This window comes from Carcharodon carcharias, chromosome 6 (assembly GCF_017639515.1).
Source record: "Carcharodon carcharias isolate sCarCar2 chromosome 6, sCarCar2.pri, whole genome shotgun sequence".
Taxonomy (NCBI): domain Eukaryota; kingdom Metazoa; phylum Chordata; class Chondrichthyes; order Lamniformes; family Lamnidae; genus Carcharodon; species Carcharodon carcharias.
Genome location: NC_054472.1, coordinates 18041679 through 18068620, shown reverse-complemented (window position 1 = coordinate 18068620; position 26942 = coordinate 18041679). Strand labels below are relative to the sequence as shown.

The 26942-nt window shown below is 42.0% G+C and overlaps 1 protein-coding gene across 2 annotated transcripts in view; it reads right to left on the bottom strand.

The window, feature by feature from the left end:
* nsmce2 (NSE2 (MMS21) homolog, SMC5-SMC6 complex SUMO ligase) overlaps positions 1-26942 on the bottom strand; it is a 176567-nt gene that overhangs the window by 134933 nt on the left and 14692 nt on the right. For both annotated transcript variants that reach the window (XM_041190575.1, XM_041190574.1), the window contains exon 3: positions 9897-10003. In XM_041190575.1, the coding sequence (XP_041046509.1) occupies positions 9897-10003 (107 nt within the window). The remainder of the gene's footprint in view (positions 1-9896; positions 10004-26942) is intronic.

The following is a 26942-nucleotide window of genomic DNA, read 5'->3' as shown; positions in this document are numbered from 1 at the left end:
TTGGAAGATGGGATTTTCAATGATGATAATGCTGATGCAGGTGATAGATGATGTGTCAGTTATTATGGACACAAGAATGGATAATTGAATGGCAAGTGGAATAGGAAGCAATCATGAAAGAAGGGAGCGGGTTTCATGGAAGAAATTGGGCTGAATGGAATACAAAGTGCAAAATTGGAGGGGACTGGGGCTGGAGTAAATGGAATATTAGGAGTCAGGGGAGAAAGGGGAAGGGGAGGTAACGGCAGTTGCACTGATTATTTCTTCTCCAAGGTTAGGATTATTTTCATAATTGTTTGAGGTGAAGATAGAGTGGACTGGGGGAAGAGGGACTGAACAAGTCGTGGAGAAAGGAGCCTTGACTAGAGTTATTCTTGGAGTACAGGGTGATCCTGAAATAGGAGGCCATTTTGGTTGACCAAATAAAAATAGTAACATGGTTGAGCCAAGTCCAGTTGTGTATGACTACATCAGTTTTGGACTAAGTGTGCCCAAGTTTGCAACACAGACTTGACAGAAAAGAAGGGGTCTGTACCAAGGAGAATGGCAGAAGTGAGAAATGGGTGGGCTATTTGGAGGAAATGAGGACACTGCAGGCTGAGGCAAGGGAGCAGCTTTATCAATAATAGCAGGAGATAACTTAAAAAGCAGTGGGCCGAAGTAATGGGAGTTGGCAGTGTGAGGGAATTAGTGAGGGGGCGGGTGGAAGAAAGGTGAAAGTAGCTAGAAAGGGAAACAGGCATTAATGACAGATCACCTGGTAAACGAAGAACATTTTTGGAGCCGAAAGGCCACAACAGAAGAAAATGTCGAGATAGAGAGAGAGACAGACTAGACATGAGCGGAAAAAAATGAGGAAAGAATTTTTTTTTAAATTTCTTTATTTCAAAAATATTTCAGTTATGAATTTGGTATGTTCACAAAGAAATTGGAAACGTGATCCTGATACGAGATTACTTATCAAGGTCCAGGTCCAGAAAAACATCAACTACTAAATTATTGTTCCACTTATAAACAAAACACCTTAACTGTCTTTCACCCCTCAGAATATCTCAAAGCACATCACAACCGTAGTACAGTCGTGGTAATTTTGGAAAACTCAACAGCCAATTTGCACAGAGCAATGTCCCAGTAACAACAATGAGATACTTGACCAATTTAAATTGCTTTGTTCACATTGGTTGGAGTAAATATTGGCTCAGAATGTGTGAGAACTCCTACTCCTCTTCAAATGCTGCCGCAGAAGCTTTCAAGTCCACCTGAAAGGAAAACAAAAACAGAATTACCTGGAAAAACTCAGCAGGTCCGGCAGCATCGGCGGAGAAGAAAAGAGTTGACGTTTCGAGTCCTCATGACCCTTCGACAGAACTTGAGTTCGAGTCCAGGAAAGAGCTGAAATATAAGCTGGTTTAAGGTGTGTGTGTGGGGGGCGGAGAGATAGAGAGACAGAGAGGTGGAGGGGGTTGGTGTGGTTGTAGCGACAAACAAGCAGTGATAGAAGCAGATCATCAAAAGATGTCAACAACAATACTACAATAGAACACATAGGTGTTAAAGTTAAAGTTGGTGATATTATCTAAACGAATGTGCTAATTAAGAATGGATGGTAGGGCACTCAAGGTATAGCTCTAGTGGGTTTTTTTTTTTTTATTTTATATAATGGAAATAGGTGGGAAAAGGAAAATCTTTATAATTTATTGGGAAAAAAAAAAAAAGAAGGGGGAAACAGAAAGGGGGTGGGGATGGGGGAGGGGACTCACGACCTAAAGTTGTTGAATTCAATATTCAGTCCGGAAGGCTGTAAAGTCCCTAGTCGGAAGATGAGGTGTTGTTCCTCCAGTTTGCGTTGGGCTTCACTGGAACAATGCAGCAAGCCAAGGACAGACATGTGGGCAAGAGAGCAGGGTGGAGTGTTAAAATGGCAAGCGACAGGGAGGTTTGGGTCATTCTTGCGGACAGACCGCAGGTGTTCTGCAAAGCGGTCGCCCAGTTTACGTTTGGTCTCTCCAATGTAGAGGAGACCACATTGGGAGCAACGAATGCAGTAGACTAAGTTGGGGGAAATGCAAGTGAAATGCTGCTTCACTTGAAAGGAGTGTTTGGGTCCTTGGACGGTGAGGAGAGAGGAAGTGAAGGGGCAGGTGTTGCATCTTTTGCGTGGGCAAGGGGTTGTGCCATAGGAGGGGGTTGAGGAGTAGGGGGTGATGGAGGAGTGGACCAGGGTGTCCCGGAGGGAGCGATCCCTACGGAATGCCGATAAGGGGGGTGAAGGGAAGATGTGTTTGGTAGTGGCATCATGCTGGAGTTGGCGGAAATGGCGGAGGATGATCCTTTGAATGCGGAGGCTGGTGGGGTGATAAGTGAGGACAAGGGGGACCCTATCATGTTTCTGGGAGGGAGGAGAAGGAGTGAGGGCGGATGCGCGGGAGATGGGCCGGACACGGTTGAGGGCCCTGTCAACGACCGTGGGTGGAAAACCTCGGTTAAGGAAGAAGGAGGACATGTCAGAGGAACTGTTTTTGAATGTAGCATCATCGGAACAGATGCGACGGAGGCGAAGGAACTGAGAGAATGGGATGGAGTCCTTACAGGAAGTGGGGTGTGAGGAGCTGTAGTCGAGATAGCTGTGGGTGTCGGTGGGTTTGTAATGGATATTGGTGGACAGTCTATCACCAGAGATTGAGACAGAGAGGTCAAGGAAGGGAAGGGAAGTGTCAGAGATGGACCACGTGAAAATGATGGAGGGGTGGAGATTGGAAGCAAAATTAATAAATTTTTCCAAGTCCTGACGAGAGCATGAAGCAGCACCGAAATAATCATCGATGTACCGGAGAAAGAGTTGTGGAAGGGGGCCGGAGTAGGACTGCAACAAGGAATGTTCCACATACCCCATAAAGAGACAGGCATAGCTGGGGCCCATGCGGGTACCCATAGCCACACCTTTTATTTGGAGGAAGTGAGAGGAGTTGAAGGAGAAATTGTTCAGCGTGAGAACAAGTTCAGCCAGACGGAGGAGAGTAGTGGTGGATGGGGATTGTTCGGGCCTCTGTTCGAGGAAGAAGCTAAGGGCCCTCAGACCATCCTGGTGGGGGATGGAGGTGTAGAGGGATTGGACGTCCATGGTGAAGAGGAAGCGGTAGGGGCCAGGGAACTGGAAATTGTTGATGTGACGTAAGGTGTCAGAGGAATCACGGATGTAGGTGGGAAGGGACTGGACAAGGGGAGAGAGAAGGGAGTCAAGATAACGAGAAATGAGTTCTGTGGGGCAGGAGCAAGCTGAGACGATCGGTCTACCGGGGCAGTTCTGTTTGTGGATTTTGGGTAGGAGATAGAAGCGGGCCGTCCGAGGTTGGGCAACTATCAGGTTGGAAGCTGTGGGAGGGAGATCCCCAGAGGAGATGAGGTCAGTGACAGTCCTGGAAACAATGGCTTGATGTTCAGTGGTGGGGTCATGGTCCAGGGAGAGGTAGGAGGAAGTGTCTGCGAGTTGACGCTCAGCCTCCGCGTGGTAGAGGTCAGTGCGCCAGACAACAACAGCACCACCCTTGTCAGCGGGTTTGATGACAATGTCAGGGTTGGACCTGAGAGAATGGAGTGCAGTAAGTTCAGAGAGAGACAGGTTAGAATGGGTGAGAGGAGCAGAGAAATTGAGACGACTAATGTCGCGCCGACAGTTCTCAATGAAAAGATCGAGAGAAGGTAAGAATCCAGAGGGAGGGGTCCAGGTGGAGGGAGAATATTGAAGATGGGTAAAAGGATCCGTTGAACTGGGAGAGGACTCCTGCCCAAAGAAGTGAGCCCGGAGACGAAGACGGCGGAAGAAGAGTTCAGTATCATGCCGAGCCCGAAATTCATTGAGGTGAGGGCGTAAGGGTATGAAACTAAGTCCTTTGCTGAGCACTGAACGTTCAGCATCGGAGAGGGGAAGGTCAGGGGGTATAGTGAATACACGGCTGGGGTTGGGATTGGAAGATGGGGTGGGGACGGAGGGACAGGCAGGGGTGGAGGGTCCTAGATGGGTGTTGGTGTCGATGAGTTGCTGGAGCTTGCGTTCCTTAGCACTTGAGAGAAAGAGAAAAAGTTTCTTGTTGAGGCGTCGGATGAGCCGAAGGATAAAATGAAACTGGGGGCACGCGCAGCTTTGAAAAAGGGTACGGCGGTGCTGCTGGAGGGAGAGGTCGAGTGTGTTCATATGGCGGCGCATGGCACTGAGAGTGGATTTCAGAATGTGACGGGAACAGCAGTCCGAGAAACGTTTTATGTCCCGGAGATACCTGTAATCCTGGGTGGGTTCGAAACATGAGGGGTGGAATTTCAGTTGAAATCCATGTGGGGTAAGTCGGAGACGGAGACAGTCACTGAGAAAGGAGATATGGCTGTGAAAGCGGGTTTTAGTAAACACCTTGTCAAACACTAGGAGAGAAATGGAAAGCAATGAAGGTGAACAAGGCAACAGAGAAATCCGGAAATCTTGTCGCAGAGAGGAACAGAACTTCTTCAAGGAGGTAGGCATTTCTTGAAGAGCAGTGGCAGTCAATTAAACACAGAGATAAAAACAAAAAAACTGCGGATGCTGGAAATCCAAAACAAAAACAGAATTACCTGGAAAAACTCAGCAGGTCTGGCAGCATCGGCGGAGAAGAAAAGAGTTGACGTTTCGAGTCCTCATGACCCTTCGACAGAACTTGAGTTCGAGTCCAGGAAAGAGCTGAAATATAAGCTGGTTTAAGGTGTGTGTGTGGGGGGCGGAGAGATAGAGAGACAGAGAGGTGGAGGGGGTTGGTGTGGTTGTAGCGACAAACAAGCAGTGATAGAAGCAGATCATCAAAAGATGTCAACAACAATACTACAATAGAACACATAGGTGTTAAAGTTAAAGTTGGTGATATTATCTAAACGAATGTGCTAATTAAGAATGGATGGTAGGGCACTCAAGGTATAGCTCTAGTGGGTTTTTTTTTTTTTTTTTATTTTATATAATGGAAATAGGTGGGAAAAGGAAAATCTTTATAATTTATTGGGAAAAAAAAGATTTCAACTGAAATTCCACCCCTCATGTTTCGAACCCACCCAGGATTACAGGTATCTCCGGGACATAAAACGTTTCTCGGACTGCTGTTCCCGTCACATTCTGAAATCCACTCTCAGTGCCATGCGCCGCCATATGAACACACTCGACCTCTCCCTCCAGCAGCACCGCCGTACCCTTTTTCAAAGCTGCGCGTGCCCCCAGTTTCATTTTATCCTTCGGCTCATCCGACGCCTCAACAAGAAACTTTTTCTCTTTCTCTCAAGTGCTAAGGAACGCAAGCTCCAGCAACTCATCGACACCAACACCCATCTAGGACCCTCCACCCCTGCCTGTCCCTCCGTCCCCACCCCATCTTCCAATCCCAACCCCAGCCGTGTATTCACTATACCCCCTGACCTTCCCCTCTCCGATGCTGAACGTTCAGTGCTCAGCAAAGGACTTAGTTTCATACCCTTACGCCCTCACCTCAATGAATTTCGGGCTCGGCATGATACTGAACTCTTCTTCCGCCGTCTTCGTCTCCGGGCTCACTTCTTTGGGCAGGAGTCCTCTCCCAGTTCAACGGATCCTTTTACCCATCTTCAATATTCTCCCTCCACCTGGACCCCTCCCTCTGGATTCTTACCTTCTCTCGATCTTTTCATTGAGAACTGTCGGCGCGACATTAGTCGTCTCAATTTCTCTGCTCCTCTCACCCATTCTAACCTGTCTCTCTCTGAACTTACTGCACTCCATTCTCTCAGGTCCAACCCTGACATTGTCATCAAACCCGCTGACAAGGGTGGTGCTGTTGTTGTCTGGCGCACTGACCTCTACCACGCGGAGGCTGAGCGTCAACTCGCAGACACTTCCTCCTACCTCTCCCTGGACCATGACCCCACCACTGAACATCAAGCCATTGTTTCCAGGACTGTCACTGACCTCATCTCCTCTGGGGATCTCCCTCCCACAGCTTCCAACCTGATAGTTGCCCAACCTCGGACGGCCCGCTTCTATCTCCTACCCAAAATCCACAAACAGAACTGCCCCGGTAGACCGATCGTCTCAGCTTGCTCCTGCCCCACAGAACTCATTTCTCGTTATCTTGACTCCCTTCTCTCTCCCCTTGTCCAGTCCCTTCCCACCTACATCCGTGATTCCTCTGACACCTTACGTCACATCAACAATTTCCAGTTCCCTGGCCCCTACCGCTTCCTCTTCACCATGGACGTCCAATCCCTCTACACCTCCATCCCCCACCAGGATGGTCTGAGGGCCCTTAGCTTCTTCCTCGAACAGAGGCCCGAACAATCCCCATCCACCACTACTCTCCTCCGTCTGGCTGAACTTGTTCTCACGCTGAACAATTTCTCCTTCAACTCCTCTCACTTCCTCCAAATAAAAGGTGTGGCTATGGGTACCCGCATGGGCCCCAGCTATGCCTGTCTCTTTATGGGGTATGTGGAACATTCCTTGTTGCAGTCCTACTCCGGCCCCCTTCCACAACTCTTTCTCCGGTACATCGATGATTATTTCGGTGCTGCTTCATGCTCTCGTCAGGACTTGGAAAAATTTATTAATTTTGCTTCCAATCTCCACCCCTCCATCATTTTCACGTGGTCCATCTCTGACACTTCCCTTCCCTTCCTTGACCTCTCTGTCTCAATCTCTGGTGATAGACTGTCCACCAATATCCATTACAAACCCACCGACACCCACAGCTATCTCGACTACAGCTCCTCACACCCCACTTCCTGTAAGGACTCCATCCCATTCTCTCAGTTCCTTCGCCTCCGTCGCATCTGTTCCGATGATGCTACATTCAAAAACAGTTCCTCTGACATGTCCTCCTTCTTCCTTAACCGAGGTTTTCCACCCACGGTCGTTGACAGGGCCCTCAACCGTGTCCGGCCCATCTCCCGCGCATCCGCCCTCACTCCTTCTCCTCCCTCCCAGAAACATGATAGGGTCCCCCTTGTCCTCACTTATCACCCCACCAGCCTCCGCATTCAAAGGATCATCCTCCGCCATTTCCGCCAACTCCAGCATGATGCCACTACCAAACACATCTTCCCTTCACCCCCCTTATCGGCATTCCGTAGGGATCGCTCCCTCCGGGACACCCTGGTCCACTCCTCCATCACCCCCTACTCCTCAACCCCCTCCTATGGCACAACCCCTTGCCCACGCAAAAGATGCAACACCTGCCCCTTCACTTCCTCTCTCCTCACCGTCCAAGGACCCAAACACTCCTTTCAAGTGAAGCAGCATTTCACTTGCATTTCCCCCAACTTAGTCTACTGCATTCGTTGCTCCCAATGTGGTCTCCTCTACATTGGAGAGACCAAACGTAAACTGGGCGACCGCTTTGCAGAACACCTGCGGTCTGTCCGCAAGAATGACCCAAACCTCCCTGTCGCTTGCCATTTTAACACTCCACCCTGCTCTCTTGCCCACATGTCTGTCCTTGGCTTGCTGCATTGTTCCAGTGAAGCCCAACGCAAACTGGAGGAACAACACCTCATCTTCCGACTAGGGACTTTACAGCCTTCCGGACTGAATATTGAATTCAACAACTTTAGGTCGTGAGTCCCCTCCCCCATCCCCACCCCCTTTCTGTTTCCCCCTTCTTTTTTTTTTTTTTCCCAATAAATTATAAAGATTTTCCTTTTCCCACCTATTTCCATTATATAAAATAAAAAAAAAAAAACCCACTAGAGCTATACCTTGAGTGCCCTACCATCCATTCTTAATTAGCACATTCGTTTAGATAATATCACCAACTTTAACTTTAACACCTATGTGTTCTATTGTAGTATTGTTGTTGACATCTTTTGATGATCTGCTTCTATCACTGCTTGTTTGTCGCTACAACCACACCAACCCCCTCCACCTCTCTGTCTCTCTATCTCTCCGCCCCCCACACACACACCTTAAACCAGCTTATATTTCAGCTCTTTCCTGGACTCGAACTCAAGTTCTGTCGAAGGGTCATGAGGACTCGAAACGTCAACTCTTTTCTTCTCCGCCGATGCTGCCGGACCTGCTGAGTTTTTCCAGGTAATTCTGTTTTTGTTTTGGATTTCCAGCATCCGCAGTTTTTTTGTTTTTACCACCTGAAAGGAAGGTCATTTAACATCTCAAAGGAGGGCACCTCCAACAGTACAGCATTCCCTCAGCACAGAACTTCAATGTCAGTCAAGATTAAATGGTCACGTCTCTGGAATGGGGCTTCAACCAACACCACCTTCTAATTCAGAACCGAGTGACACTGAACCAAGGCTGACACAAAGAATATATATCAACAGTAGCTATCCAGGTCAACTTATAGCTTTATTTCCCATTGATAATTCCAGAGAATTCACCCAGTTTCTGCATCCTTCCATCTAAGAATGATAATGGACACACGGCAAACAAATCCATTTCAGATGGGGTGTCTTCATTTGGCACAGTTTTGCTAATAGATGAAGAAGCCGAGGCAGGTTCTGCCACAAGTGCCGCACCTGAAGTTGCCAAGTGTCATTGTGAGAAATCACCACTCACAACATTAACATAAACAGAAAATATTTTGCAATCAAACATGCTTGCTCATGCCTCAGCCTGCCTATGTAAGTCCATATACTCACCAGCTGAATGTACATACTTTCCTCAAGAATTAGAAATCACATCACAGCTAGATACTTAGTCATGAATGGCAAACAGAACTATTTCTCCAGCTAAGGAAGCTGCTCAAAACAACAACTTGCCTTTATATAGCATCTTTAAAATGATCAAGTATCCTAATCCTTTCATGAGAGCATCATCAAAAATAAATTTGACTCTGAGCCATATGAGGAAATATAAGAACAGGTGAGGTTAAAGAGAAAGGTTTGAAGGTGTGTCTCAGTCAAGGAGAGAGAAATAGAGAGGCAGATAAGTTAGGGAAGGAATTCCACTGCTTAGGGCTGTGACAGTTGAAGTCACGGTTGCCAACAGTGGAGCGATTAAAATCAGGAATTTTCAAGAGGCCTGAAATCAAGGAGCGCAGAAATCTCAGAGGATTGTTCAGCTGGAGGACATTAAAAGATAGGGAGGGGCAAAGTCATGGCTGGATTTGAAAACAAGGATGAGAACTTTATAAGTTGAAACATTGCTTACCCAGGAGCTGATGTAGGTCAACAAATACAGGGCTGAATGGGTGAATGAAACTTGGTGAGAGTTGGAATGCAAACAGCAGCATTTTTGGATGAGCATGAGCTTATGAAGAATGGAAAATGAAAGTGGATGTAGGTAACTTTGGTGAAGGAATGAATATGTACTTGGAAGGTCATCACGGAGTCAAATAGAATACCAAAGTTGAAAATGGTTTGATTCAGCTTCAGACAGTAGCCAGGGAGAGGGATTAAGTCAGTGGCTAGGTAATGAAGCTTTTAGCAGGGTCCAAAAACGTCTTCAATCTTCTCAATATTTATTTGGTGGAAATCTCTGCATATCTAGCACTAGATGTTGGATAAGCACCATGACAAATCAGAGAGAGTGGAGGGGTGTCGGGGAGGTAGTGGTGAAGTTGAGCCGAGTGTCATCAGCCTACATGTGGAAATCAACACTGTGGTTTCAAATTACAAATTATATTGCCAAGAAGCAGCAACTTGTAAGTAATAAATAGGGACAGACCCTTGGGGACTCCAGAAGTAACAATGTGGGAGCAAGTAGATAAGCCATTGCAGGTGATTTTCTGGGTTATAGTTGGATAGACAATAACAGAACAGGGGAGGACAATCCTACCCAGCCACTCAAATAAAAATCAGGCAGGTTTTTCAAGACTCAGGAATCCAAGTCAACATAGCAGGACTGCTCGCAAAAAGTGAAATATAAAGACATCATCTAAGCAGTCTTGACTTCTTACCTGGTGTGTGACATCATCTACAGCTTGTATGAATTGCTCAAGCTCTCGATCCATAGAAACATAGTCTAACATCAGTTTTTCCATGCTGCTTATTTCTTCCGCAGCAGCTAGAAAACAAACAGATCAATAAATTATAGTCACATCAGCGAGTAATTAATCTCTAGCTGTTTTGACCACTGAAGCTTTAAGTGTATTAAATGTTTACAATTTAAGTGCTTCTGGAGGTTGAGGAAGCAAGAACTCAGTTCTGAGAGCACGATCATTGTCTAGTGAACAGCAATTTGCGCTGATGAAGCTCTGAACCCAAGCTTGTGTGCACAAAGGGTAGTTGGAATGTGAAATTCTCAGCCACAAACCATTGTTAATCAGGAGTCCATCAATCATTTTAGAAGGAAATTGGACAATTGATGGACAAAGAGGAATATTAAAAGATATGGAGAGTGAGCAGGATAACATGAGACCATGCAGTTCATCTAAAAAAAAAATCCATGCTGCCTTCATGAGTTGAATAGCTGCTTTTGTGCTACATTATTCTACATGAACGTTCAACTCATGAAGCACTAACTTAAAAATTTATAAAAAGCCAATGTTCTGCAAATGTCAAATGTCACACAACAAATGCATAATCATGTAATGAACTGCAAAATCATTCAAGGTTTTCAATTACGTTCTCTATTTAACAAAGTAAGATAAAGTTTTCTCTCTTACTAGGCCTTGAAGGATCTTCTAAGCCATTTCTCAAGAGTCAAGACAGTATGTCTGGGATCTAAAACACAGTTTTGATGTTTGAGTGTAAACCTGGTCCTTAAGACCATTGCTTAAGTGGTCCTGTGGCATCCAGGTAGTTGTACTTATAAATTGTAACTGAGGTCAATGTATTGCTTGGAAGTTTTTTTTAAACTCCACTGAACAACCTTTGTTTATTAGCATATAGCAGCTCATGAGGTTTAACAGACATGTGACTTTACTTACTGAAAAGTTTTCAAGCATGGCTTTTCTCCTTATTGGGATATTTACACAGTACAGTGATCAAACTGCAAGACTCGTATTAACATGTGAAAGCCATAAATGAGTTGTCTTGAGTATTCATAACTATTCCTATGCTGATGCAGTTAATTCTTATCTCTTGTCTTGTAAAATCCAGAACATACAAGAAGATGGTATCAAGATACACCCTGATTGAAGGTAATTAGCATTTAGCATCACAGGAGGTTTGTTGAGTTAACAGTAGTATGAAGCTTGCCCTGTGCTTTAGAAGCTTTGGAGGGATAGCTCTTGGAACCGCTGGGTCCTGTGTGTTTACAGCTGTAGAGGATTAACCCAAGAATTTGGGATTGGGCTTGTAAATAGCATTTGCTGTGTATGGTCAATCTTGCTGTCGATAATAAGCATCTGCAGAAGTTCTCAGAAAACATTATGTAGCCAATGGGCTCAAATTATTTTGAAAGCGTTAAATTTTGATAGTACAAAATATTTTGTAATGTCAGATTATTGTATCAAAATAATTTTGTGGTTCAGGAATTTTCACTCAAAAATTAGTGCTTCCCTCACCCACTGCAGCTGAGAGACATATTTTTCGTAAATAGCAATTTGCTCTAAAATCTAAATACATCCAATAGAGAAGAAAGGTGTCGAGTGTTAGTATCTCTCCGTCTCCCTCAGCTCCACTAATTTCTGAGAAAAAGTAAATGGCTTTTGTGAAATTTTAACTCAAATCTTCTTAAATTCTTTGTCCAGTTTGTATTCAAATATAATTTCAAAACTAAATTGAAACACTGCTACAAACCAACTTTATTTCTGAGAAAATAAATAATAACATTGTCTGGAATTCAAGGGTGAATTAAAATAAGCACAAGTATACAATGAAAAGTCAATCACCATAAATCAATGGTTATGATAAATTAAACATCCTATAGAACAAAACAGATTATCCAACTGAATGAACAATGCCAAATATAGTATAAAAGGTTAATGTTAATTATGTACAGTAAAGACCCACTGTTCGCAGGGGTTACGTTCCCACAAAACTTCGCAAACGGCAAAATCACAAACGATGAACATGCTTTTCAATGGGACTCAATTGGATAGGTTCCAGCCATGTGAGGGCAGCACTGGTTTGGGCAGTTACTGTACAGCAAACTGTGGTGCAGTACCTGTATACAACAGATGGAGAAAAGAGTCTGAGCAATACAATTGGTGAAGATTTCAAAATTGAACAGAGCCGATATTGCAGTTCTGGACCAAGAAGGGTTAATCCCTTCGTTCAGGCTGCACTTCAGCTGAACCCATTCCAGTCTCTGCTCCGTCATGGCTGTTGTCTCCCCGGGGAATGAAGAGAGAGGGAGGAAAAAAACACAGATAAGTAAACATCGTACACCACAACGTCCACTGCGTGAGCAAAGTACAAAGCGTGGGTAAACGAAAATGCGAACAAGGAAGTCGCGAATAGCAGGACCTTTCTGTAAATATATAGTCTGCATCAGTGATGTAAGATCACATGACAAGCATGGAGAGAGATAGTTCTATGTAGAGCCTCATGTTAAGTTGAGTATAATGTTCAATAAAAGGTAGAGTTTATCACCTTGCCTCCTGCATTAACTAAATCCAGACCCACAACTACCACATCTCATACCCTGCAACAATAACAACAGATGATGGCAGCTAAAAACACGACAAAAGGAGCAAGAGTGAAGAGCCTAACAACTGGAAGCAGCAGCAAAGGAAATGACTGCAGGACAAGGACAGCGTGGAAAAATCTTCAATCGAACTCCAGAGAAGGCAACAGTAAAAGGACGACATGGAAAAAAAATCCTATCTTTACCAGAGTGTATCAATCACGTGGAAGACTCGGATCAAGCCAAGAATTGGCAGAACTTGTGTCACAGGTTTACCAGGCATCAGGGCTAGCAAGGAGCAGGTCAGTAACTTACTCTATGCCATAGGAAATAATACATGCGATTATAATGGCCAGGGAGGGCATAAATGAAGACACAGCACAGAAGTTATCAAAGCTTTTGATACTTATTTTAGTTTTCGAAAGATCACCATTATAGGGAGAGCAAAATTCAGTAGGCGCATCCAAAGACCGGGAGAGAGCATAAGTTTCATTATTAACTATCTATATCGTTTAACCAAGAATTGCGACTATGGAGCCATGAAAGATGAATTAATTCAGGATCGCAGTGTGGTGGGAGTCTTAGAATTACATTATCAGGTTTTCTGCAGCTGGGGGAAGATTTGACCCTCTGGAAGGCTGTGCAGTTAACAAGGCAGGCTGAAGAGAGAAAACAAAACATTTTAATTTGAGGTGAAAAAGAAATCCAGTGGAGAAAAATGCCTGATACAGTAGCAAATTGTAGCACATAGAAGTTGCAGCACACCTAATCCCAAACAGAATAAAAGTGAAGAGGTCATGGTAGCCGCCAATGTGGCGGGAAGCTGCTGCATTGGCGCGAAGAATGCCCCCCCAAAAACACGTAGAGCCATTTCTGCAAGAAGAGAGGCCATTTTAAATCAGCTTGTCGCAACAAATGGCTCTTAACAAAAAATTAAAGGAGAAACAAGTAAAATCATGTACCATTCAAGAAGTTGAAGAAAAAGAACAAGTAGTATTATTCTTGGGAGAAATTACAGGATCAAAAAGGAGTTATTGGAGTGCAGATTTTATGGTCAACGGACGTAAAACAAACTTCAAATTAGACACTGAGCAGGAATTTCAATTCTTTCAGACACAGAACAGTGGTTAAAATCAGATTTTCTCCAGCCATCGGCCATAAGATTCCACGGCCCAGGAGGCATTTAGCTAAAGTTCAAGGGATAGTTGATTGCTGAGCTCCAGAGCAAAGGGAGAGAAAACACAAACTTTGTATGTGATCCACAATCAAGAATGTCCACTGTTAAGTCAAAAAGCTTGCATAAATCTATAACTCATATTTAAAGGAGATGAATTGGAAAACCTTAAGGAAACCAGGCAGAGCACTTCCCTGGAAGGAACCGGACAAACATGACCAAGGTAAACAACAAACACCAGCAGATGCATTGTCACACACTCCTGTTGGGAAGCCTGAACAGGACAACATAAATCTTGTTGAGGATGTAGAGTCACACAGCTTCTTAACTACAAAATTCCTACCAATAATAACACAGAGGTTGAATAAAATACAACAAGCACAAAAAGCCAATGAAAAACATTCTAAAATTAGAGAATACTACAAAATGGATGGTCGGAATATGTTCCAAACAATCTCATCTTGAAACAATACTTAAAGCAGCACAGACATCTCCGTATTGTCAATGGTTTGTCAATCAACAACAAGAAATTGGTCATCTCAAGAATCCTCAGGCTCAAGAAACTTCAAAAAATACACCAGGAACACCTAGGCATTACGAAGTGTTGTGCTAGAGCCTGAAATCCAGTGTGGTGGGCAGGGATCTCAAAATCACTAGAGGAAATGATCTAACACTAAGAGCAAAAAGAGCCACTGATGATATCCTCATTTCCATCTAGACTGTGGGAACGTCACAGAATGGGCCTTTTTGAGCTAAAGGGGAAAACATTCTTCATAGTTGTTGACTATTACTCTAGATGGATTGAGGTTAAACATTTTCATAGTATGACCTCAGAAGCAGTCATTAGTTCACCAAAAGAAATTTTTGCTACACGTGGCATTCCAGATCTTGTCATTTCAGACAATGGTCCACAGTTTGCAAATGAAGGGTACAAGAAATTTACAGAAGAATATGGATTTGTCCACACAACTGGCTCACCCAGGTACCCACAAGCAAATGGAGAAGCCAGAAGAGGAAGAAGAAAGGTAAAAGCTTTGTTGAAAAAGAATGATTATATCAATTTAGCACCATTGAGCTATTTTCCATGCCTCTTCAGAAAGGGTTGGTTCCATCAGAACTTCTGATGGGAAGATGACTATGAACTCAACTTCCTGATTTTCCACATGCGTTCATACCGTGTCTAAAAACAACATGATATTGAGAGAGTAAGGAAGGGGGAAGATGAGTACCATGCAAATCAGACCAGAAACTACGATCACCACCACAGAGTGCATGATTTACTAGAACTCCAACCAGGTGAATCAGTCTGGATTAGAGACCAAAATAGAGAAGGCCAAGTACTAGAAAAGACAAAATACAAGATCTAATCTTGTAAAGACTGAGAACAGGATAGAGGGATGGAATAAGATGCGCATTCATATCTACAAGAAAACGACTATCAATGGAATGGACTTGTTGTGGAGTATCTAAAGACACTAGACACAATGTCAGGTGGAGGGAAAGCAAGCAGCAGTTTACTCAATACAAGTATGTATACAGGGGGCTACCCTCAGAGGCAATTCAAAGATACACAGTTTCCGTCAGTTATTTATACCATCTTTGCGATACCTCATCATTAACTCACAGTGTCCTTATCTTGTACATCTAGTTTGGTACATCCTCAATTACAGGTGAGTTTACTAAATAGTCACGGAATGACCTGACCTTTCACACAAATGATGCCCACAGAATCATGACCTTTGCCTTATCTATTCTGATGATTTATTACATTGTCCAGTCATCCACTTATCTTGGCCTGACCCTGATCAGTCATCCACTTCCTAGTCTGACCAAAATGTCACATTCCTTACTACAGCCACTGTAGTGTTTTTTTTTTAAAACCGCAAACGCTTTTAAAACTTCTACCAGCAATTTGATCAAGCCAGTAATCCCAGAATACACCACTTCAGGCTAATTATCATTATGATCAGGACTGTAACCTAAACAGATAACCATTAGTCTTCTGAAGATTTACATCTTGAACTCTATAGAGTTCAAGAACATGAAGAACTTGAACCCTACACAATTCCAAGAGAGAAGAGAACAAGGTCAGGGAGATTGGTGAAACCATCACAATGCTGTAAACCGGAGATGACACCGAGACTTTGGGTGGAGATGTGGGGAGTTTGAAATGTAGGATACTGAAAATAGTATTTATTGAAGTCAGAGATGTGGGGGGGAGATAGAGTATAAAAGGTTAATACTAAATATATAATCTACATCATCAGTAACATAAGATCACATAACTAGAGAGTGTGGAGAAAGATAGTCCTATGTACAGCCTCATGTCAAGCCTGTATTGTACACAGTTTATATAACAGCCAATAAAAGGTAGAGTTTACCAACAGCCTTGCCTTTAGCATTATCTAAGTCCAGACCCAAGACCACCACATCGAAGACTCACAACGATAATAACAGACCAAAGGAGTCCTATGTTAAGCACTATCCATTGGTGACATTTTAGATGTAACATTTTCAAGTGCAAATTTCTTTATTGCTCAAAAGGCATCTTTTTTTAATGTACAGAAAAAAATGTAGGAACAGACAATACTAGAACTAGAAAGTCTGTAAACTCTGAACAAACAAAACTAGATTCTGATATTGCTGTCAGCAGCGACTCAGTTCTCTCATCTCAGAGTCACAAGGGTTGTGGGTTCAAGTTCCACTCCAGGGTTTGAGCACAAAAATCAAGATTGACATTCCAGTGCGATACTGAGGGAATGCTATACTGTCAGAGGTACCATTTTTCAAATGAGATATTAAACCAAGGTCTTATATGTGAGCATTAAAGTTCCCATGTCACTATTTTGAAAAAGAGCTGAGGATTAATCCCCAATGTTCCAGTCAATATTTATCCTTCAATTATCACAAAAAACATATTATCTTGTCATAGTATATACCTGCATGCGAGAGCTTGCTATGTGCAAGTTGTCTGCCCATTTCTGACATTACAAAAGTGACAACACTTGCAAAATACTTCATGAAAAGCACTTTACAACATCTGGTGGCTGTGAAAAGCGCTATGTAAATACAAGCTTTGCTTTCTTTCAATAAATTGAAATTAACCTTTAAATTAACTTTCCCAGAGTTTACTTAATTTAAATTTACTCAACTAGCCTTTGTTGTTGCAAAGAAAAATACATTTTACACAGTTGAATCTTCCTATCATTACGCATAACTCACCATGAGTAGCACCAAAGATTTATTAATATGGGTATATGTAAAAAAAGGCAAAAAAATTTCAATATGCACATTCCATGCCACATTTCAATAAAAAGTATTAAAATTTATTTTCAACTTTAGAGGAATTCTCTAGCAATACAAGATACCACATTCACACAGGAATCAGAATGTCTAACTACTTTTAAGTTTGAAATTGCACTTAGATAAAGCTAGAAAGCCAACCATATTGTTGTGCTCTTCTAACTCAAAGTTAAATTATATTTTCCAATTAGCACCATTTGCTCATTCAACATTTAAACTCTGATTTAGCTGAAACTCTGCGTACTTAATAACTAGATTTTATGGGCTCAAAAGGACATAACTTTCCCCATAACACCAGAATGAAAACAACTGGCATGTTAATTACAAGGAAATTAATTACACAGAAATTACAACATGGAAGCAGACTGTTCAGCGCAGCCATTCCATGCTGGTCTTATCCTCCAAACATTTAATCCATAGTTAAAGTGTCTCCGCTTCAATCACCAACTCCAGCCTTGCATTCCACGTTCTCACAGCCCCTTAAATAATAAAGTTTCTCCTGAAATCTCATGCTTAAATCTTGTTTCTATGCTTTCATGTGAATCTAAACAAGCATATGAGCAAGTTGAGGGTGAGATACACATATTAACAGGCTGAAAAATACTAAATGTTACATAGAATCATTAGAGTGCACAAAACATAACATCCAGTTTTGAGGATAAAGGCTGCTTTCAATTAACTCCTTTTAAAAAAAAATTTATCAAAAGAACCATACAACAATAGATTTTCTATTAATTGGGTTTCTCCTACAGGAGTGCCATCTGGTGGAGTTAAGCACATTGGCCCTTGCTGCTATCCAAATCATGAAAGGATTCAATTTCTCTCCTAGAATTACAAAAGCTCTAAAATCAGCAACAAAACTGTTCAACTGAGCTACAAATCTTTTATGTACTATTCAAACGCGCCTATCATTTTCTGAGTAATGAGCATACAGTTCAAAAAAGTGCCATGAATGGGAATGGGTGACCAAGTAAATATGCAGATTTATTATGCATTAACTGATAGCTTTCTTTGAAAAGAAAAATGATCTGGCCTGTACGCCCTGTCAACCGCAACACAAGGGAAAACGTCACTGGGTTACTGGTGCAAATTTTATGACACTTCTCTCCACAGAGAGGATTGATTCTTAACACAAACACTTGATAATTTATCTTACCTAAAAATGCTTTGTTTCATATATATTAGGAGTAGTAGTAATGGTGGTAATAACCCAAATGTGATTAACTAGTAGTATCTCACAGAATCATTGGCCGGGATTTTCTAGCCCCATCATGGGCGGGACCTGTTGTGGGAGAGGTGGTGCCCCAGCCAGAGGTCCATTGACTTGTGGCGGTACCAGAAGATCACAGCGACGTGTGAGTGCGGAAAATCCGGCCGATAGACTGGTTATAGCAGGAGGTCATTTGGCCCATAATTTCTGTGCTGACTCACTAAGAGTTCCTCAGTTTGCCCCACTCCCCTGCCTTTTTTCCCCCACAGCTCTCCAATTTTTTTTCTCTTCAGGTAATTATCCAATTCGCTTTTGAAAGCCACAACTGAATCTGCCTCCACCACACTCTACTGCAGTGCAGACCAGATCTGAACGACTCGCTGCTGAAAAAGATTTTTCCTCATGTCATCATTGGCAAAAGAACCAATCACCTTCTATCCATGCCCTCTCGCTCTGTCAATGGGAACAGTTCTCCTATCTACTTTGTCCAGAATCCTCATAATTTTGAGCACCTCTATCAAATCTCTTCAATCTTTTCTCCTCTAAAGACAACAGCCCTGGCTTTGCCAATCTACCTTTGAAACTGATTTAACATATCATCTCCCTTAATAATAAATTATATATAAAAATTAAATACCAAAAAATTAAACTCATTAACTTCAGGTGTATTCCTTCACTGTCAATCATCATCTGTTGAGTGGATAAAGCAGAACATGTCTGAAGTTAGGGCGAAGTAATCATAGATCATGAGCTACAATTTACTGGGCACAGCATTAACCAGCAAGCACCTGGAATGAGAACCAAGGTGACTTATTACAGATTAAATCTCATGGAAAATGGAGTGGTCTAGGATACAACGTTGAGTAAAAAAGGGACAGCTCCAAACTGGAAACTAAATACCTCATGGGCCGAAATGGCACGAGCTTCTGGCATCTAACTGTAAATGGCTGTCAAACAGTCTTATCGTTTGTATTTCTATTTGGACAACTTTTTAAAGGTCATCACTTCTTAGCATTTCAATAACTTCCAACCATGATACAGAGATATTCGGTACTTAGATGGGTTTTAAGTGTACTTGGAACTACCAAATCAAAGAAATATCAGGGATGAGAGTGGGTGAAAACAAAATAAAAGTCTGAAAATTTTTTGTGACAAGAAATCATGCACACATTGTAGCACAAAACGGAAAACTCATTGCAGCGTGTGGAACCAGAAACTTACAGCATTTTTTATGATCTGTAGTGAAATGCAAATGCTTCTAGACCACTTCAAATGGGTGGAATTATTAGACTTCAAGTGGGTAGAAATATTAGTTTTCCCTTTACTTACCTTCCATTACCTTCAAGAATGTGGACCAATGCATTTGTATCAAAGCAGCAAAGAGACCTCGTCATTCAATGCAGTTAGTGCATATAACATGCTAACAATAGAACATGACCTTGCTAGATTATTCACATGCGAAATGAAGCAAAGGACAATGGAGAGACGTAGGTGAAGGTTGGAAAAACATTACAACTTTTCAATTTTAGAATTCCGCCAATGTGTGGAAATTTCTCATTTCTGAATTGCGGAAAACTTACAGCACTGAAGGATGTCATTCAGCTCATTGCATTTGCATCAGCTAAAAAAAAGCTATCCAACATATTCCCACTTTCCAGCTCTTGGTCCATTGCCCTGTAGCTAACAGCACCTGAAGTGCAAATCTGAGTATTTTTTTAAATGAGCTTTTCTGCCTCTGCCACTCCTTCAGACACTTAATTCCAAACTACTACCATCCTCTTATCATTGTTTATATATTTTTAGCATGGTGAAATATTTGTAAATGCCTAGATCAAATTTAAAATTCACTTTGTTAAGGCATCGTTATTTAATGTGGTTGGGACATTTTAATTAAAAAAAGCCAAATCAAGTAATTTGTACGTTTTATAATAGATTTGAATGGGAATGTGAACGTGGGATCAACAAAGCTTTCAACATTTTGCATTCGCTACCATTATTAAAGAATACAAGACCAGGAATATTGTGGATTAAAGGCAGAATACCATAATGACGTGCTATAGCCCACAGCAACATTTGTTTCTTACTATAAAAGCCATGGAGCTATTTTAGTGTGGATTGCTTCATTTTGCGCAGAAACAACATATAAATAGCCTCAACCGCAGTGGCATCACACGTACTGGTTTGTCAAATATTTTATAACACAGAGATAAGCTCAGAGAAAAATCTTAGCAAGTCAGAATCCTGATAAAAGTGGCCGGATCCTAACCACCACCCCACTATTGGCCCTCTTCCCTTTCCACAAACCAGTTTACTTAAAACCTCTGAGATTGTCAATCCATATTGAAGTATGTGCAGGTTTATCTCATGAACTTTTAGTCTCCAGTAATTGAATTGAAATTTTATGAAGTACTCTTTCCACGATCAGAGAGACAAATGGTTCATCCCATTCCTCTAGGTTGGATTTGAAATCAGGTGCCAGAGACAACAGACATGTGTTGCCACATTTGCCTCCCTTCTCATACAAATTTCTCTATTGGAAATACTAATGGGCTTTAATTAAACCTAACAGGTTTTATTCACAGTAACTAGAACGAAAATATGTTGCTTTCAAAATGACAATTATTTGGCAGTTCTCTCCCAATTTGACATTTAAATATTTAGCAGGAAATAAACTATTTTTTCCAGTTGGCTTAAAATGAAATATTTGAACACTAACAGTCTCGCCTTTGATGTTACATTTACTGTTTTAAAATTCCATAAAAAGTCTATTCATCTTGTGTTTCAAAGCTTCTGCAATTTTTTTTGCTGCTTAAATGTGAAGCATCATCTGTTGAAAGCAAAGGTTACAAGCTGTGTGATTGAGTCAGGTTCCCAACTAATGCACATTAACTTTTAAAAATGCTCATCGTTCAGCTCATCATTTTTTTCCCATAGAAATTAGAGGATCACTGAGGATAAAGGACTACATTTTCTAAAACATTTTTTCCCACCAATATTCTGATTTGGCAAAATCTCCACTTTGTTTACTTTCCCATTCCATAATGTAATGGGCAATCCAGCACACATGAGGCTGCTGTAACTCTTGAGTACAAACACATTTCCATCTGTTTCAGATGAAGTTACGTTGTTTCATAGTTTACCATTGTGAGATTTGAACTCTTGATAATCTTTTAAATAAAATTACATTGTTTCATAGTTTGCCATTGTGAGATTTGAACTCTTGATCTTGGGGTTACAAACCCAGTACCATAACCACTTGGCTATTTAGGCTGCTGTAGCAGAAGTGTTTATTCATTACTCTGCACAGATGCATCAACCTGCACTAAAGATAGCTTCATACCAGTTAACTGTTTTCAGCTGTTTTTAAATAGTAAGAAACAAGCAAATTTTTGTTTGCTTGACCTGCATTGCACAATCATGTGCCATCCCTCAAGTCCCCACAGCAAAGACACAAGCAACTTAGCAAACACCATGCTTCCTCTTAAGGCTTCCCCTTCACTGAAGGCTCATGTATCCACTCAAGGAAAGAGAATCTTTGCATCAACACCATAATTTAAGATGTTTATCCAATATGACACTCAATGAATTCCAGACTATCAATTTTAGGTACAAATTTACCATAAATTGTAGATTCAGACAAGCCGGTGCTGCATTACTGTCCAATGAAAAAATAATCATCTATCCATATTGTACCTCTGAGGTGATTTACAAGATATTGCATTTTGTTCCAGATGTCTGAAAAATATTTACATCAGGCACCTTTAATGGCTTTTTCTAATTTAAGACTCATATTTACTATTTAATCAGCCAAAGAACTTTTGTTCAGACACAGGCACGTTTTATACTACAATATTAAGTGTACGATGAGGAACGATGCATCATGATCTACAGCAGGGTATATCTATTGTTCAATTTTTTAATATTGTTGCAACTTTTTTGTACCTGACAAAATCTAAATTGTATGAAGACCCCATTCAGTCACATTTTTTGCATTTTTAAGCTGGATATACAATGTGGGTTAAATGTCAGTGGTCACTTTCATCAGTGATCAAGAACCCTATGAATCAAAGTATGGAGCAAGACCTTAGACGCAAGCATAAAACTCTTCTCCCTGTGTATTCTAGTTTACTGGACACATGATCTCGCGGACCAAGGTCCAGGCTGTAAAAAAGATTTTTTTTTTTTAGATTGAACTGGTAAATGGACATCGCTCAGTACAAAAATAGTACAAGAGTTGACAAAATTTACTATTCTCCTAAAAATGGTAAAGCAGCAAAGAGATTTCTCCTGAACTATGTCCGAACATAAAATTGCTGTTTGAAACATGGCAAATACTGGAAACATACATCTTTATAGAACACTTATAAGGTGACTCTTTAGCCAGTAAGCAATCCTGAAGGGCTGAATGTCTTAATCATATATCATAAAATTTTAGAATGATACAGCACAAAAAGTTGTTATTTAGCCCATCATGTCTAGGCTGGCTCTTCGAAAGAGTTATCCAATTGGCCTCATTCTTTTGTCATTTCCCCATAGCGCTGCAGCTCTTTCCCTTTCAAGCATATATACAATTCCCTTTTGAAAGTTATTAGTGAATCTGCTTCCATCACTCTTTCAGGTGTTTCATTCCAGATTACATCTTATTGATGTTAGCTTATTTGTTCTCTCCGCACAGGTTTTTTTGTTTCAGATTTTCAGCATTTGCTGTTTCGTTTTTAAACTTGAATCTCTCATAACTACATCAGATCAACACTAATTGTAATATTCAAACATAAGCGATGCTAGGGCCAGGACTGAATTTCTTGCAGGTTGCTATATTTTGAACTGAATAGCTTGGTCGTTTAAATATATTAACATGATCAGCCACCGAACTTCACAGCAGCAACTTGTAGCCCCATTTTAGGCAGAATTTTATGCTGGTGGGATTTTACAGTCCCGCCGAAGTCAATGGACTTTTGAAGTAAAATTCCGCCCTGTATGTGGAGCCAGCATCTGATACACAGTAACCAACACATATTCACCCTTGCGACTGAATCTGATTTTAACACATTGCAAAGTAAACAAAAGAAACCAATGATGCCATCTCAAGTAAAACTGTTTTATTAATGCTCAGGCTCTGATTGATCATGTATGCATTTCAAATTTTTCTTTCAGATTTCTAGCATTCAATAACATAAATTGAAAAGTGCTAGAAACACTCAGGTCAGGCAGGATCTACGGAGACAAAAATAGAGTTAACACCTCAGCTCTGTAACCTTTCACCAGAATTTTTTTTTAATTCGTTCATGGGAATGTGGGCTTCGCTGGCTGGGCCAGCATTTATTGTCAATCCCTAGTTGACCTTGAGAAGATGGTGATGAGCTGCCTTGTTGAACAGCTGCAGTCCACCCACAGTGCTATTAGGAAAGGAGTTCCAGGGTTTTAACCCAGCGACAGTGAAGGAATCGTGATATGTTTCCAAGTCAGGGTGGTGAGTGACTTGGAGGGGAACTTCCAGGTGGCAGTGTTCCTATCTACCTTCTTGGTGGTAGTGATCGTGGGTTTGGAAGGTACTGTCCGAGGCTTGGTGAATTCCTGCAGTGCATCTTGTAGCTGGTATACACTACTGCTACTGTGCATTGGTGGTGGAGGGAGTGAATGTTTGTGGATGTGGTGCCAATCAAGCAGACTGCATTGTCTTGGACAGTATCAAGCTTCTTGAGTGTTGTGGGAGCTACACTCATCCAGGCAAGTGGGGAGTACTGGAAAGGGTTACGGATGTAACAGGTTTTAAGCAAGTACAGGCGCAGTGAAAGTGGGGAGGCGGGTGGTGCAGGGAAAAGAGAAGGCCTGTGATAGTGTGAAAGGCAGCAGCAAATTTAATGAACGGCAGAATCATTACCAGCACCTGCAGTCCGGAAAAATGGGAGCAGTGGCTATGATTTGAGTCCAGGAGTTTTAAACTACCTGAGAGTTGAGGTGCTGTTCCTGCAGCTTCTAAAGACTTTCACTGGAACAGTGTAGGCTGAGGATAGGGAAATCAGTGGGAGTGGAACAGGGACTTAAACTGGCAAGCCATCAGAGGCTTAGGGTCAAACCTGAGGACTGAATAGAGATATTGAGCAAAGCAACCACCCAATCTGTTTGGTCTCCCCAATACGAAGAGGCTGTATTGTGAACTAAAAGTAGTATAAGTAAATTGCTGTTTCACCTGGAAGGAGGTTTTGGGGCCCTGGGAGAGAGGAGGTAAAAGGGCAGATGTTACATTTCCTGCACTTGTTTGGCAAGGTGACGTAGGAAGGTGAGTGTCTGTTGGTGGTCATGGAAGAATAGATTAGTGTGTCACGAAGGGAACAATTCTTTTAGAATGAGGACAGGGTGGCAGATGTGTTTGGAAATAGAAAATTCTGGAAATATTCAGCAGTATGCCTGCATTTAAATTTTTTTTTTCTTTTTAGCTCAACAAAATCTATAATTTGCCAATGAAGGGTCCATCTGGTTACAGTAAATGCCCAATAGCACAATGAATTCCCAGAACCACATCTTTATTTCCCTATCTGCAAGATCTTTTCATAGTAAATTAACAGGTACAAAGTGCCACAATTAACAACTAACTGGCACTGTAAGGAACTTTGCTTTATTCAGACACAAATATTTCAGCACCAAAACTCACTGCTCAACAACAACAGCTTCAAACTTATATAATGCCTAATAAGGTAGGAGTGTTTAAATGAAGAAAGGGATGCTGGTGCAAGGTAAAAGGGGGTGGTAATGGGGCAATAAAGACATTTTAAAATGGGCCCAGAGGACTTGTAAATGGCAACAGCAGAACCCATTGACGCCTACTGGTGTTGGTGAAAATGGAAGTGGTGCTTATGATCTGAAGGCAATGAAATCAACGGCGAGACAAGATTATAATGTGCCAATTCAACGATGAGATGCTGTTCCTTGAGCTTGTGTTGAGTTTCACTGGAACAGTGTAGGAGGCAGAATGCAGAGAGGTCAGTGAGGGAGTGGGACGGATAATTAAAATGGCAAGCAGCCGGAGGCCAAAAGTCACAAGTGGAGGAAACTGTATAGTGATCAGTAAATACAGTTCTCTAAGTTGAAAGACCTTGGTGGCAGAAACTGACACCTTGTGGAGTACTTACTAGCAATTTTTATCTATCTAGACACAGCTGAATGATTAATAGCCCTTTGCATAAGCAATATACACTGCCAGGACAGGACAAGCCACCTCCCCACGGGGTGGGAGTTCAGGCCCTGGGACTCAGAGCTCAGCAGGCCAGGGAGCACAGCTTCTTCTATCACTGGGCGCTTGGCTAGTACCAGGGTCCTGAAAAAGCTGAGCCAGAGGTGGTGCAAAGCAGCACCTAGTGCCAAGGGACCAGAGCCTGAAGCCAAGCAGCAGGCTGGTGTTAGTTTGGGGCCAAGTCATTTCATTGGTAACAGGGTCTTGGACTGGTTGAGAACTTCCAGCTATCCTGCACCAGCAGAGGCAGCACTATGAAGACGCTCTGCAGCACCTAGGGAAGTAGCCTCTACACCTTCCGGTCACAGGAAGCAAATAAGGTTGTCAGCAGATTAAAGAGAGAGGGGCTGAGTAACGACTACACCAAGCCAGGCAGAAGTCGGAAAAAGAATTAAAAAGGGCAGAATTCTGTGGTCCAAGAGTCAGAATTCCGCCAGACGGCAGAAATTTCACATCCCTGTTGAGCCAAAGGAGGAGAGATGCGCTAACCCTTTCAGCAAATAACATGGGTTTTCACAATACATACTGAGTAATGTGATTCTACAGTCACAAGTTCCATGATGCATTGTGCCCATGCACTTGCACGCACACACACACACAAATTGTCCACTCAATTTGGAGAATCAGATTCTAGGAACCTAGCTACAAAGCATTTACACACAGAAAAGTCATTAGGCCCAACAGGACCAGATCATATTATGCTCTACATGAATCTCCTCCCACTCTTCAGCCAACATATTACTATTCCTTTCTCCTTCATGTGCTTATCTAATTTCCTCTTGAATGCATTTATGTTCTGCCTTAACTATTCCCTGTGGTAGACTGTTCCACGTTCTCACCATTCTTCGGGTAAAGATGTGTCTCCTGAATTTCCAACTGGATTTGTTGATGACTGCCTTATTTTAATGACCTCTAGCCTACATTTTCTCCACAGCTACCCTATCAAACCCCATTCATAATCTTGAAGTCCTCTATTAGATCATCCCACTTTTGAGAAAACGGCCCCAGCCTGTTCAAACTGCAGAAACATCCCCCGGGAGGCTTCTCAGTCAAACAAAACAAACTTTACTTACATGAGAGCTTCGGTGGCTGCTTGTGTCTAGCCAGACCCCCATACAACCATTTCCTAGGAAACTCCTTCCCTAGAATTTATTGCCCGCGCTACCTACACAGTGGTTTAACAAAAGATGTGACCCCTATTCAGTCAAACTGATCTTAAAGTGACAGTCATCACACAAACTATCAGCCTTTCCTGCTGGGTATAACTTCTCAATTCTGGTACCACACTAGTAAATATTTTTTCCACCTGCTCCTGTGCCTCCACATTCTTGTTATGATAGAGATCAGAATTACTCACAGTACTGGTATACCTGAAGTTCAAAACAAGTTTATCATAACTTCCTTATTTTTCAAATCCAACCCTATTGAAATGAACCCCAATGCTTCATTTGAATTTTTAAAAACGGCCTTATTAATCTGCAATGTTACTTTTAATGAATCTGTACCCTATGCC